The 14,009-nt window shown below is 36.7% G+C and overlaps 10 protein-coding genes across 10 annotated transcripts; 4 read left to right on the plus strand and 6 right to left on the minus strand.

The window, feature by feature from the left end:
* Positions 1-2: 2 nt before the first annotated feature.
* FDP41_003855 (uncharacterized protein) lies at positions 3-461 on the plus strand (the record flags this gene model as incomplete). Its single annotated transcript, XM_044707205.1, has 1 exon — positions 3-461. The coding sequence occupies one exon, from the start codon at positions 3-5 to the stop codon at positions 459-461; it is 459 nt and encodes a 152-aa protein (XP_044561915.1).
* Positions 462-465: 4 nt separating this feature from the next.
* FDP41_003856 (uncharacterized protein) lies at positions 466-795 on the minus strand (the record flags this gene model as incomplete). The annotated part of the gene is made up of 1 exon (XM_044707206.1): positions 466-795. The coding sequence occupies one exon, from the start codon at positions 793-795 to the stop codon at positions 466-468; it is 330 nt and encodes a 109-aa protein (XP_044561916.1).
* Positions 796-849: 54 nt separating this feature from the next.
* FDP41_003857 (uncharacterized protein) lies at positions 850-1,621 on the plus strand (the record flags this gene model as incomplete). The annotated part of the gene is made up of 2 exons (XM_044707207.1): positions 850-873; positions 1,109-1,621. 2 exons carry the CDS (start codon positions 850-852, stop codon positions 1,619-1,621), a joined length of 537 nt encoding a protein of 178 aa, XP_044561917.1.
* A 54-nt stretch (positions 1,622-1,675) lies between these two features.
* Positions 1,676-2,404, minus strand: FDP41_003858 (uncharacterized protein; the record flags this gene model as incomplete). The annotated part of the gene is made up of 1 exon (XM_044707208.1): positions 1,676-2,404. The coding sequence occupies one exon, from the start codon at positions 2,402-2,404 to the stop codon at positions 1,676-1,678; it is 729 nt and encodes a 242-aa protein (XP_044561918.1).
* A 98-nt stretch (positions 2,405-2,502) lies between these two features.
* Positions 2,503-3,490, minus strand: FDP41_003859 (uncharacterized protein; the record flags this gene model as incomplete). The annotated part of the gene is made up of 2 exons (XM_044707209.1): positions 2,503-3,209; positions 3,370-3,490. 2 exons carry the CDS (start codon positions 3,488-3,490, stop codon positions 2,503-2,505), a joined length of 828 nt encoding a protein of 275 aa, XP_044561919.1.
* A 53-nt stretch (positions 3,491-3,543) lies between these two features.
* Positions 3,544-6,783, minus strand: FDP41_003860 (uncharacterized protein; the record flags this gene model as incomplete). Its single annotated transcript, XM_044707211.1, has 7 exons — positions 3,544-3,639; positions 3,739-3,768; positions 3,846-3,947; positions 4,017-4,582; positions 4,662-6,026; positions 6,072-6,614; positions 6,720-6,783. 7 exons carry the CDS (start codon positions 6,781-6,783, stop codon positions 3,544-3,546), a joined length of 2,766 nt encoding a protein of 921 aa, XP_044561920.1.
* Positions 6,784-7,128: 345 nt separating this feature from the next.
* On the plus strand, positions 7,129-8,637 carry FDP41_003861 (uncharacterized protein; the record flags this gene model as incomplete). Its single annotated transcript, XM_044707212.1, has 3 exons — positions 7,129-7,219; positions 7,275-7,370; positions 7,487-8,637. The coding sequence occupies 3 exons, from the start codon at positions 7,129-7,131 to the stop codon at positions 8,635-8,637; spliced, it is 1,338 nt and encodes a 445-aa protein (XP_044561921.1).
* Positions 8,638-8,856: 219 nt separating this feature from the next.
* On the minus strand, positions 8,857-10,858 carry FDP41_003862 (uncharacterized protein; the record flags this gene model as incomplete). Its single annotated transcript, XM_044707213.1, has 4 exons — positions 8,857-9,184; positions 9,234-9,428; positions 9,484-10,577; positions 10,631-10,858. The coding sequence occupies 4 exons, from the start codon at positions 10,856-10,858 to the stop codon at positions 8,857-8,859; spliced, it is 1,845 nt and encodes a 614-aa protein (XP_044561922.1).
* A 229-nt stretch (positions 10,859-11,087) lies between these two features.
* FDP41_003863 (uncharacterized protein) lies at positions 11,088-12,809 on the plus strand (the record flags this gene model as incomplete). Its single annotated transcript, XM_044707214.1, has 2 exons — positions 11,088-11,980; positions 12,068-12,809. 2 exons carry the CDS (start codon positions 11,088-11,090, stop codon positions 12,807-12,809), a joined length of 1,635 nt encoding a protein of 544 aa, XP_044561923.1.
* Positions 12,810-12,846: 37 nt separating this feature from the next.
* On the minus strand, positions 12,847-13,891 carry FDP41_003864 (uncharacterized protein; the record flags this gene model as incomplete). The annotated part of the gene is made up of 2 exons (XM_044707215.1): positions 12,847-13,636; positions 13,755-13,891. 2 exons carry the CDS (start codon positions 13,889-13,891, stop codon positions 12,847-12,849), a joined length of 927 nt encoding a protein of 308 aa, XP_044561924.1.
* Between the last annotated feature and the right edge of the window lie 118 nt (positions 13,892-14,009).

Genomic DNA, 14,009 nt, shown 5'->3' on the forward strand with positions numbered 1-14,009 from the left:
AAATGAAGGACATTTCTCTCTTTCAGCACCATCCTTCTCACTCTTCATCTTCAACCACAACACCCACTACAATTTCTCGGAAATGGTACAATATCAACTTCCGTTCACCCTACGTTAAATATCTATTGCCTCTTTCTTTGTTAGGATTTATTACTTGCTATCATAAAGAGTATTTGAGATGGGAGTGGCATCAATTCGAAACTTCAAGAAGAAAACGACAACGCTTTCTCGCAAATAATGAGTATTTTCAAAAGTATCAAACGAGACCACCTGGTTATACAGGATCTCTTGAAGACTTGTTTGAACAGAGAGAACCTGTTGATTTTTTGAGGAGAGTTCTCTTCCGAATTAAATTATTCATTATGAAACACGAAAGCAAACTAGATCCTTTTCTCAACACGGGAGATGATGTTGAAAACAGAATGAAGGCATATGAAGCATTGCTAAAGAAACGACAATAATCCGTTAGATGTTGGTGTTTCCTCCAGTGCCATCTTGTGCTCCTTCTTCTTCTTGATGAAGATTGGCCGAAGTAGTAGAATTAATGGTGGATGATGAATTCGGTGGATCCAAAGGAAATTGTTTGTTGATAATTGAGAATATCTTCAATCTCTCACATTCACTAAATTCCAAATCTTCCACTTGTTGAAGAGTGTCGGCAAATTGAAGAACATCTTTGACTTTCTCTTCCAATAAATTCATTTTACTCTTCAATTCATCCACTGTTTCATTGATAGATTGTTCGAATTGAGAGGAATAATCTCCCGAAGAGTTGGTTTGTTGTTGGTTGCTCATATCTCAATCCTGCTGCAGAAACTTGTTTGTAAAATATTTTTGTTATTTAAAAAAATGTTGAATCGAGTTGCTACAATAGTAGGTTTTGACTCTTGTTGTTATTGGAAACATCATCGCAATGAATATTATTATTATTTGATGACATGAATTATGGATTTGTTGTGAATCCTGATTTTTGACGTTTCTCCTGAATATTATCGACTATGATGATGATAATTTAACCACCGACAAATTGATATCCGATGAAAATTGTTGTTCTTTTCCAATCATCATCCTTCTATTGATATGAACTTTAATAATCTATATTCAATAGAAATCATCAAAGCTCATTTGTAACAACACTACCAAGAGATCATATGCTGTTGTTGCCCAAACTCCAAAGGCCTATGATACCAGCAAAGAAGCTTTCAAGGCTGCCTCTCCACTTCAATCTCTCTGGAATATTGGTTCCTATGAGGACAGATTGATTTCTCTCTTGAGTGCTATTCGTCCATATAAAATCACTCCAGAATTTATTACCGTTGCCAACGAAGTTCTTAACAAACAATATAAAACTATGGACATCATCCCAAAGGAAAAGACACTCGATTTTACCAGATGTATTCAAGGAGTTGATACTGTTGAATTGGACGAACATACTTTAACTGCTTACTATGGTGAGGACTACAAGGACATTTTACAAGAATTCTTTGAATTGAAACCAACTCTTTCACAAAGAGCAATGGACAGATATCTCCAATTGAATGCTGCCAAGTATGAGCAAATCAAGAAGGAACGAGCTGAGAAGATTTTGGCTTTGTGTAGAGAAACTTCCAAGAAGTTGTAAATTCATGGAACCATAAACAAATGTTAGGGTTGTTTACTCTGTTTCGAAAGAGCCTTATCGTTCAGTTTTTTCTTTACCTGAATGTTGCTCTCTGAATTCCACTAATTTCTTTTGATAGGAAAGTTTTTCAAAGTTCAATCTGGCCAGCTCTCTGTTTGAGTAAAACTTTTCTCTACTGAGAGCTCGACTCTCTCGAATGTCTTTGGGAGGTTTGTCTGCATAAAGAGACAAATTATAAAGAGCATAAGTAGCTTCATGTTGCATTCCTTGAGAAAGAATTCGAAGTTTTCTTTCAATTCTCTTGTCTTGATACCACAACATAAATTCTAAAAACAAATAGGTTGGTACAAATGACACTAAAAAGTAGACAAAATACAAGTGACCTCTTCCTTTTGTTTTTCGCAATTCTTGCCGTGTTTTAAGCTTCTCAGCTCCAATTTTAAGACGTTCGTTCCACTCTTGCAGACTTTGCGGATTTCCAGTTAATTTTTCTACAAATAAATGTGGTAATGATTTTAATTTGTGTTCCAACTTGTCGATATGATCTTCAAGACTTGATTGGTCGTTATTTTCTTGAATTTGTGATGACAGAAAATTATTCCTTTCATTATTTGATTTATCTTTTTCTGATGGCACTGAAGAGGAACAACCTATTGTTGCATGATACGAACACGCCCTTATTTTGATACAGTATTTGTTGGTGAGTTTTATGTATTCCGAAATTTTTGCAGTCCTGGACCGACAATTACCACCAAATAAATTCCTGGTTGTGGTCTTTATCATTTTTGTTTGAATTTGTAAAAACTCAGAATGATTGCAGAAAGAGGCATGGCATCATGATGATCGAGTTTATTGCAGCAGACAAGGGAATTCGCGACAATTTATCGCACCTTTTGTTTTAATTTCTGAAGATTTTGAATATCATTAATCTTTCCATTACTTCTTCCCTCAAAACCAGCTCTCTTTCTTTCCGAAGAAGATGAGTTTGTTTGTTGCTTTTTCTGTTTTTGTTTCCTTTTGGCAAGCTGTTCTTGTTTCTTTAACTTGGATTGCAAAACTCTCACATCATTATCATCTCTACCTTTAACAATTTTAGTCATGGCTGATTGCATCTTCTCTTCCTTTGCAATTTTATCGCCATGTTTCATATGGCTCAATTTCGATTGATGTTTTAGTTTTTCTGAAATTGCCTTCTTGATTTGTTTTTTAGAATTTCGGGAGGATGAAGAGGGTTCATCACTATCGGCCTCACCATCATCAAAAACATCAACAACTTTGGAGAATTTCATCGATGAGTTTGAATCCTTGTCATCTTTTCGTTTTCTCTTTTTAGAATTTTCAGATGAATCATCATGATCCTCATTAAATATATTCGAGTCTTCATCGTCATCAGAGTCCTCATCTTCATCGGATTCAATAGCCAATTTGTTTTTGTATCGCTTTTTAGCCAACTTGGACATTTTGGATTTTTCATACTTTTGTTTCTTGGCAGCAAAATGTTTGAGTAGTTCATCATCCTCTTCATCGGATTCCATTTGCAGAGGAATCTGGTTTGAGATGATGGATGAAGGCGAGAACATTGAGTAAACTGTGAATTGTACATTAAATTGACATGGATATTCAATGTAGAAAATAGTAAAAAGAGGCATCATTGTTGTCGTAGATAATAATAATAAAATTATAACAACAATAACAAAATTATGAATTAGAACAATGATCAATTCAAAATGTATAACAAGAGCACATACATTTTAAAAAGTTGTTTATATTTTGCGTTAATTCTTGTTGTTGTTGATCAACATCAGCCTTCTTGTTGTTGTCATTTTGTTGTTCCGATGCTATCACTGTTGTTGAAGAGTGAGAGGTCATTTGTTTTTTTTTCATTCACAAACTCAAATTTATTGTTGAAAATGTAAAGAATTTTAAGAAGAGGTGTAACTGAGATAAAGAGGACCAATCACAAGAGTGATCGTTGCTAACAGCTTTGCGAGAACATGGAGAGAAGGACCAGTCGTGTCCTAAAGTGAACAAATCAAATTCATAACATTCGACCAAGAATTTTTAAGCGTTAAATGATGGTCATGATGATGATAAAGTGAAGAATGCAAGTTACATACCTTAAATGGGTCTCCAATTGTGTCTCCAATCTAAAACAAAAAAAGGATTAAAACAAGGATATCATCGTCGTCATTATTTCTGTCAAAAGTCAAAAATAATCACTTACCACAGTTGCCTTATGTACAGCAGATCCTTTCCCTCCCAAACTTTTATCCATCTCTGTCAACTTTTTAGCATTGTCCCATGCACCGCCACTATTATTGAAAAACTAAATGTCATGATTATGCATTTTCCATATTACTCTTTGAAAAATTGTTGTTGTTACGAAATGACTTACCAATGCCATTAAGATACATGCAATGGTTGCGACCATCAAAAATCCAGCTGACACTTCAGCTCCTAAATAGGGATGTCCAAGAGCTTGTCCAATAAATCTAAAGAGAAATCCTACAATTGCAGGTGTAAGGAATGCAAGTAGTCCAGGTAAAATCATTTGAATTAGAGAGGCACGAGTAACGATAGCAACACATCTTTCATAGTTGGGTTTTTGTCTAAATTCCATAATTCCTGGCATTTCTCTGAATTGTCTTCTCACTTCTTCAATCACAGTTTGAGCAGTGTTTCCTACAGCCTTCATAGTGAGTGAGGAGAAAACAAAAACAAGACAAGCGCCTAACAGGGAACCAATGAAGACTTCAGGAACAGCCAAATTGACAACCTTAAAACTCACTCCAATATATGCCTCAATGGTATCCAAGAATGCAGAAAAAAGTAAAAAGGCAGCAACTGCGGCAGAACCTACTGCAAATCCTTTGGTGAGTGCTTTGGTCGTGTTACCAACCGCATCGAGTCTGTCCGTAATCATTCGAATATTTGGAGGTAATGACGACATTTCAGCAATACCTTTAGTCAATGATTCAAGTGTGGAACGTTTCACAAATGTTATTGATGTTGCTGTTCTCGATATATTTTCATAACTTACCACCAGCATTGTCCACAATTGGTCCAAGTGCATCCATAGCCAAAATATAACTTGAACTCGAGAGCATACCAATGGTTGCGACTGCTGTTCCAAATAGTCCACCAATAGGTGCTCCATTTTCATCTACAATTCCACTGCTTCTTCCCAAGTAATAAGAACCTAAAATAGCCAATGAAATGGCAATCACTGGTAAAGCAGTAGACTCCAAACCAACAGCAATACCTGCTATAATATTTGTGGCTGGTCCTGTCTTGGATGCTTCAATGATCGATTGAACAGGACGCCAATTGTAGTCTGTATAATAAATGGTAATGAAAACAAATGCAAATGAGGTTAAGATGCCAATCAATCCACAAAACATAAACTTCCACCAAGCGTCAGGATATTGATCTGATCTCAGGAACCAATAGGAGCAAGCAATGAAAAGACATGTAGTCACTAGTACGTTAACCAAATAACCAATGTTAAGGGCCTTCATTGGATCATCTAAATGTTCTTGTTTGATTGCTGGTTCATGTTCTTCCTCGTTTTCCGTATGTGACTCAGATGATTCAGTCTTTTCGAGAATTTCGTTTCGAATAAGGGAATAGCTTTCATCTCCGTGTACCACCTCTGAGAGATCACGGACTCGAACAAAGAACATTCCAATCCATGTTCCAATCATGCCACAAATGTGAACAATTAAAGGATAAATAATGAATGAAATGGGTGTAGAAATTTGAGGAAATGCTTGAGTGGTTAAAGTTCCTCCTAAAATCATTACACCAATATTTTCGGCAGAAATGGATTCGAACAAGTCACTTCCACGTCCTGCACAATCTCCGACATTGTCTCCAACCAAATCAGCAATAACTGCTGGATTTCGAATATCGTCCTCAGGAATATTTTGTTCTACCTTACCCACAAGGTCAGCACCAACATCGGCTGCTTTTGTGAATATACCTCCACCTAATTGAGCAAACAATGCAGATAAACTACAACCAAAAGAAAAGCCAACAATCAAACCAACAATTTGAGTTGGAGTAATGGCTTCCTTTGGAATGGCAAGATAAAGAATGGAGAAGAGAACAATGACACCTAATATTGAAAGGGAAACCACTAAAAAACCAACAAATGCTCCTGATCGCATCGCAACATTGAGAGCCTCTCTGTAACTTCTTGTAGCAGCACTTGCTACTCGAGAGTTGGCATTCACACTCACGAACATTCCCACAAATCCTGATAATCCACTAAAAACCACACCAAGCACAAAGCTAATGGTCACAAGCGTAGCAATAACCGCAATATGCAAGTCAGGATCAGTAGCACTCTTTGCTCGCACCATGTACAAGCCGAATAATGCCAAAGCAACAGGAATTGTAATACCTGCAATAATTTTCAGATCGTAAATGTTGTTGCAATAGTACATACCTACAATAGCCAAGTATTGTGTTTTTAAAAAACCTTGCGCCCCTTCCTTAATTGGATCTGCTACAGCAATCATTTCAGTTGTGCCTCTACTCTTTCTTAAAACGTAAATGGCTAAAAAACAGGCACCTACAATTGATACAATTGACAAGAATATAATTGTAGCAATTTGACCCCACGCCTCTCCATATACTGGGCTGGTCACAACATATTCAAATCTTGCATACGAGGTTGTTGAGGGATTGAACGATTGCTTTGGAGTTGTTGTGACTGTAATTGAACCATTTCCTGGAGTATTTCCAGCATAAAAGTCAACACTTGCACTTCCAGAAGCATCGGTTTGCACTTGTCTTGGAGAAAAGTATGGCCTTAACTTTGAATTGACTCCAGGTGTTTCATAGAAATAAACTGTTACATTTTGCACTGGAGTTTTTGTGGTTAAGCTGCTCACAGTTACGGTTAATCGTGTTGGATATTTTGTTGATGCTTCCAGGGTTACCTTTTTCAAGAATTCTTGATTTAATGAGAAGGAATATGTCTCAGCCCCTTTGAATATATAAATTATCGGAATCATGATTGATCATTCAGTTTAATATTACAAGTAAAATATTAACAGTTAATCGGCATGCTTGCATGGAATCAAACACTTACTGATCACTGAACAAAACGCAACAACGAGGATCAGTGCATACGCAATCAAGGCCCTCGAGCACATTTTTTCAAGAAATTTATTTTGATCAAACTTTTCGAAAGGGAAGAAATCAAATGGTTTGAATTTCCAAAGATGATTTCTCTCAAATTAACTTGTCATATCATTAACTCTTTCAGGTCTGTTATCGATACGTAGTTGTCTACTTGTTGATGCAGAACCTGTTTTTGAACAACCACGACACTTGTCGATGCATGCTTGGAGACACATCTCTCTCGATGAAATTTACGGGAAAAGAATATAAGGACGTTACACGACGTCGTGTATTTTCCATTTTAAAAAAATAGCATAACGCCTAAGGGAACAAGAGTACAGTAGTGTATATACAAACATCGCATACCAAAACACCTCATGAGGTCTTCTTTCACCTCTTCTTTGAATTCGAGTGTTCGTTTGACTCCGGTGCGAGAGAGGGACGGTCGGCCGCTCACGACAAAGGCTCGTAAGTATAACTCTAAAATGTCCATCGGAATCATGACCTTAATGTTTAATGATAGAAACAGAGGTCCCCGGACCAGGAAATTACAGTATTCGATCAAGCATTGGGGAGGGAGCCAAGTTCTCTCTTTCAGGTCGATCTGGGCAAAGCAATCGTAAGTACAAAGTTGAGGCTTGAACTCGCACATTAATCAGATATGTTTTATGATGATCCGATTAATGATCTATTCCGATTCATACAAATATTTAACGTTATTCTCATTCATGTTAGTGGAAAAACGATCAGGACCAGGGCCAGGAAGCTACACTGTGAGAGGAGATTTTGAATTAGACTCCAATAGAAATAGAAAGGGATTTAGCCTTAGCAGTAGACACAAGGAAATAACGGCAGGAACAAATCCTGTTGGACCAGGTGCCTATAGTCTTAAATCTGATTTTGAGCCTTCTCCAAAGAAAGGTTTTAGTTTGTCGGGAAGAGCCAATTCTGCATCCTCATCAAGTCGATCATCTGTACCAGGTCCTGGATCCTATTATTGCGACAATCAGTTCAAAACATCACCATCTCCAAGATATTCCTTGTCTGGAAGAACAAGACAAGTAAGTTCAGCAATCAACACGAATATCGGCCCTGGATCTTACAAGATCAAATCAGATTTCGAAAGCCCAGGAAAAGGCTTTTCAATATCAGGACGAACCTCATCGAACCATCACTCAGATTTTGTTCCTGGGCCTGGACAATATGACAGAAAAAGCGATTTTAGTTTGGATGGAAAGAAAGGATTTTCGCTGTCAACTCGTCACAAACAACTAAGTCCAACTAGTTCTTCTCCAGGACCTGGAGCCTATAATGCTCCAAGTAGTTTCTCTGGTGTGATAAGCGCTTCATTGAAAGGAAGGCCAAAAGAAAATTCTATCTCATTTAGTCCAGGACCTGGTGCATATCAACCAAGGTCAGACTTTGATTTGACCACAAAGAAAGGGTTCTCCTTATCGGGAAGACCAAAGGAATCTTCACCACATTCTGCCTCACCGGGACCAGGAACCTACAAGACTAGATCTGATTTTGATTCCAATAGCGGATTAAGGTATTCAATTTCAGGAAGACCAAAAGAGCTTTCAGCTTCTGTAAGCTCCGTTGGACCAGGTTCCTACACGCTCAAGTCAGGTTTTGATGAACCAAAGAAAGGGTTCTCTCTTTCTTCTCGTCACAAAGAGCTTGCTTCCTCCATGACAGTGCCAGGCCCAGGAGCCTATAGATCAGTATCAGATTTCGAGAACTCTAAGTCCAAGGGTTTTAGTCTCTCAGGCAGAACCAGCATTCTTAACAAATCTCTGGAAAGTGTACCAGGCCCTGGTGCTTATTCAATTTCGTCCACAATTGGTAAAGGATCAGTTGCTCATGTATTTGGTACTGGAGTGTAACATTACTAGTTAGTAAATATCTATACACTACAAATTACCAGTCTGGTAAATGATGTTTGGCTCTCCGACCAATCAACAGCATTCTCGGAGAAAAAAAAAGCAATAGCACAGCAGTTAACAAAACATCATTTTACTTGCACCTTCGCTTGATCAAGCCAATTCCCAGAGGGACTGGTAATCTCTAGTGAAAAGGGTTCAAAAGGTTTATCTACATACCATTTATTGCCTAAGGAGAGAGTTAATTTCGCTAATCTTCATAGGTAGCAGCGTGCACATTTGTTTTGCTAATTCCACTTCTGCATGTAACTTTTCCAGTATCTCTACATTATAATTGTAAAATTTTACACAAAATTCATATTCATGTAAGCTCTTTCTCATGTAATCAATTGTTTGAAGAGGATCTGATGTGATATAGTTATAGTACATTCTTCCTAGAAGAAGATGAGCTCTGAAAAATGCAGGTCTATTCTCAGATTCCACATTCAAAACACCCTTATCTGTAAATAGTCCAGAAAATTTGATAAGGAAGGTAAGAGCTTTGGTAATTCTAAATACCAAATAGATGAGTCGATTGTCGATGCGAATAAAGTACTTACATAGTATTCATTTTTTTAAAGCTCACTTCTTTGTAAATGTCTCTAAGCTTATTTTTCAAGCTCAAAAGTTCGAATATGGAAACATAGGTTTCAGCCACCTCAAAACAAAGCTGTTTCAAAATATCTCTATAATAAGCCACATTGAGCTCTCCCGTATTCTTTTCAAGAAGATCTAGTCTTCTTTCGTGCATTGCTCTGGAAACGAATAAAATTGCTCAGCACAATAAATAACCATTTTTGATAAACTTACACTTTTCGATCAATATTCTCCTCGAAAAATATCAAACATCTGTAGAGCGAGCTTAAATCTTGAAGCAATGATATGTGATCAGACACGAACCCATCCATGACATAATACTCTAATGACTTTTCGAACGCCTTTTTACCCTCTCTAAATACTTCAAGAGCTTCAGCAAAGGATCTACACACATAGGAATCTGTTTCGTTGTGTTCAATTGGAATATTATCAAAATAGAACGTTGAAAATGCAGTATTCTTTTTCTCAATTAATACCTTCTCACATCTGTCAGAAGGGAGATTAGTCAAAATTTGACCATGTTGAATTCGAGACGACTCATGCTCTTCCACCCATGCCTTGCTATACTCAAGCTTGTCGAGCGATAATTTTCCTTTTGCCATATTAATTTTAGCTTGTAATTCATTTTCTTCTTCTGTGTCAGAAAATGTTTTCATAAGTATATATTCTGCTGCCTTAATGAAATGAATAGCTGTCTTATAGTCCAATAAGCCAAGAAAGAATGAGCTTAGTTGAATACTATTTTCAATCCATTCGCTTTTGCTATATTCAAGTCCACTATTTAATTGACGCTGCAAAGTCAAAAAACAATACCGAGCAGCTTGATCTCCATCCTTTAAATGAGTATATACTTGGGCTAAGTAGTATGCTGTTAGAGTGTAGTCATTTTCCAAATCTTGTTTTGTATTTGCGTCAACGTTGGTTTCATTCAACTTGAAATAGTTATAAATTTCTTCAGATTTCATGAGATATTTAAGTGCAGTGTGATATTCACTTCTGTTTGACCAAATAGCGCCCAAATAATAATATGATCCGTTCATGTAATGAATAAAGTTGATATCTTTTGGAATTGTTGTATCATTTTTGATTCTATCTTCTTTGTCCTCAGACAAATCATCACATGTTAGTGAGGCTCCTTTTGTTTCATCTCCGAGAGTATTGATCGATTTGATGAAGAATTTTTCAGCGTTTGAGAACTCATCTGTATCGTAATAATTCACTCCTAATAAATGGAATACTTTTCCAAGAAGCATTTCATTTTCACGATTCTTTTCAGAGGCTTGCAACAACTCATTCATCACACCCTCCTAATAATCATTTCATCATTATTCATATAACATGCACATTCCATCACACTTACCAATACTTCTCTTGATTTATACAAATTTTTGTATGGTTTTTCTTCAATTTCCGATGGAATCTTTCCGATCATCACTGCTTGTTGTATTCTCTCGGGAATACTTCCTTGAATCACAATATTCTCAATATCCACTGTTGGAGGATGGTTTTCAGCATTATGTTCTTCCATAGAGAGATCTCTATTGGTTTGAATGCGCTCTACAAAACTTTGAAACGATTCTTGGGGCATTGAAATTAGTTATTAGGGTTGGTGGGTTGATTGGTTGATGTTTGAGTAATTTTTTTTGTTTTTATTGAATACAATCGCGAGTGAAGCATCCAATCGCTTGCCAGCGATGATCCCATTGTGATTAAGGACAATTAAGAGAGAACAAACATTAAGAAAATCAAACACCAAGTGAGGGAAAACAAGGGGAGATGACCCATCAAGTGTCAATCAGTACAATGATTAAAAAAAAATGAAACTTGGTGCCTTGTCCAATCTCGTCAAACAACAAAAGCTTCAACAAGCAGCGAAAACATTCCGACAAGAAGAAATCGAAGGATCTTCTTCCAATGAAAACACCACAAAAAGTCTTCTCTTTGATATTGGTACCTTTTCGTTGAGAGCAGGATTATTGACCGCTGATCACAATCATCAACCACAAATTCAAGATTACCACTCATGGGTTTATCGATATGATTTCACTCATGGTTTTTCTAGAGGTCTCGATGAAAACAAAAGATATTTTGGATTCAAAAGTCATGAATCAGCATCCTTTGTTCCATATCCAATTTTCAAACAGGGTGGTTGGTTGAGTAATTTGAATGATTTTTCACACTTGATTCAGGAAGTGGTGAAAAACGTTGATCCATCCAAACTTCGATCCAGAACTGAGAATTTACCATTCCTAATGACTGGATTTGAATATTTGAATGGACAGAAAATGGCATTGGGAAAATTGACTCAAGTCGTTTTTGAAGAATTGAAAAGCTCAAAATTTGCTTTCCAAGAACAAACAAAATGTGGATTATTTGCATCTGGATTGACCACAGGAACTGTTATTAACATTGGATATGGCACCAATTATTCAATTTCTTATCAAGATGGTCAAGTACAAACCTTTGTAGAAAATCACGGATTGAATGGAAATTACTTGACCGATGTATTTGTAAAAATCATGACCGATCGAGAACAATATGTTGATACACGTTCGGAACGTATTCGAGTGGTGAAAGCAAAGGAAGGTGCTTCTTTTGTTTCTTCATCATTGTTGGATTCAGAGAATGAACAGGTTCCTGCCATCGATTATCAATTGCCGGATGGAAAATTGATTCATTTGGAGAATGAACGATTTGAAGCTTATGAAAGGTAAGGTTCTCTCTTTTTGGTAAACGTTTGGTCTCGAGAGTCATCATGATCATCATTATCATCTTTGATGACTCTTTCACGAAAAAGCTTGTTTGATCCGACACGAAATATTATTAATCTTTACAAGCCGATTGAAGAACATTTTTTATCTCTTCCCAAGATGATATCCAAGAGTCAAACAACAACAACAACCACACTCATCCATACCAAATCCATGATTGAGAATATTCTCTTGATGGGAGGTGTCTGTTGTGTGGAGAATTTACAAAAGAGACTCTTTATGGAATTGGATCAAGAGTTTAAGGATGACTCTCTGAATTGGAATATCAAACAACCCAGAGATGTTAATTTAGCATATAAGGGTCTCTCCATGCTTGCTTCTCTTTCTTCTTTTGATTCTTCCTACATTACCCGCCAAGAATATGAAGAGAGTGGAGAGAATATTTATGTGAGACGTTTCCCTCGTGCCAAAGTGGTTGAGAATGAAGAAGAGGAAGAAAAGAAGAGAATTCAAGATGAAATCAATGAGAGAAATGAAGCTTTGAAAACAAAAGAAGAAGAAGAGAAAGAAGAAGAGAAACAACAGCAAGCCACAAAGGAATCAGAAACCTCCAACGTTACTGCTGCTGCTTCAACTGAGACAACAACAACCACTCCTCCTGAGAAAACACCACAACCACAACAACAACCAACTCAAGAGAAAAAACCTGTGGCTCTTGATTTTGATGCTCAAATGGAACAGTTAAAGAAACTCAAAGAATTATTGGATTCTGGAATTCTTACTCAAGAAGAATTTAATGAAAAGAAGAAGAAGATTCTTGGACTATAAAACCTTTACTAAATGAGTTGTGGAATGAGCTCAGTTCTTACTTTTTAGCAGCAGACTGTTCTTTTGCTCGTTCAATAAGTGGAAGAAGTTCTTTCTCTTCGGCCAAGACTTTCAATAAGTTTACAAGGAATGGCACGTAGTTGTGTCTTCTTCGTGCATTCTCTTGTTTCCAATTTGCTCGTTTCTCTTCTTCCATTTGAATCTTCTCTTGCAGAATTGAAATCTTATCCATATTTTCAGGTGTTTGAGGAAGGCTATTTAATTCTTCCAAAAGTGCATCCTTTCGGTTTCTAACCACAGCCATCAAATTAAACTTAATTTCTGTTTGAGCATACTTGTTAATTCTGTTTTGAATTTCTGGAACGACTTTTTCTAACCAATTGTCTTGAGTACATTCTCCAAGCAAAATTGGTCCTCCTTTCAAGCCATCCAATTCATATAAATGTCCTTTGAAAGGTAAATATGCAATAAAGTGGAAAACATCTTCGTCTTTCTTTGGTTTTTTGCTCTCTTCAATAATAAAAGGTTCAGGTCTTGCAAATGAATTGTGGGCTTCTTTGATCATTTCACTAGCACCAATAGTCTCTCCGATAACATCAGGAGGAAGCCCCAAAGAAAAAGACTTGAATTGAGTCAATTCTTCTCCGAGTTCTACTTTTTCAGTGGTTGTATCGATATTCATCAAAATTGACAAAATAGCTTGTGTAGCACATGCATTGGTAACGATCTGTTGAGCATAAAACATGTTTTCTGGAGTTTGTTCAAGAGCAGGTCTTTCATCCTTTTCGCCCACCCATTTGAAAAGAAAGATCAATCCGTAAATTGGTCTAAATAATATTAGAAAAGTAATAGGTGATCATGAAATAAATTCATTATCAATTCCGATCAAACATTAGTAATACATCATCACCAATATGCGATCATCAAGATTCAAAAAAAACGTACTTTAATTCCGACAGTGTTTCCGAGTCTAATGACCACAACTCTTCTACTTGTAACCCTTTGACTCCAAATTTTTCAATCAACTCGGTAAACACTCCTGGATCGCTCTCAATGGTACTCCATGCATTGGAAGCAGACATTTTTTTCTATTTTTATTGATTGCTTCCTGTGTTTCTAAGGCTTAAGACAGGTCCTATCATCATTGTCTCCACCATACCTCAACTTAATAACTTAGACCACCCTTTTAGAGTTTTTCCA

Source organism: Naegleria fowleri (assembly GCF_008403515.1).
Source record: "Naegleria fowleri strain ATCC 30894 chromosome Unknown tig35, whole genome shotgun sequence".
In the NCBI taxonomy this organism is placed as follows: Eukaryota; Heterolobosea; class Eutetramitea; order Acrasida; family Naegleriidae; genus Naegleria; species Naegleria fowleri.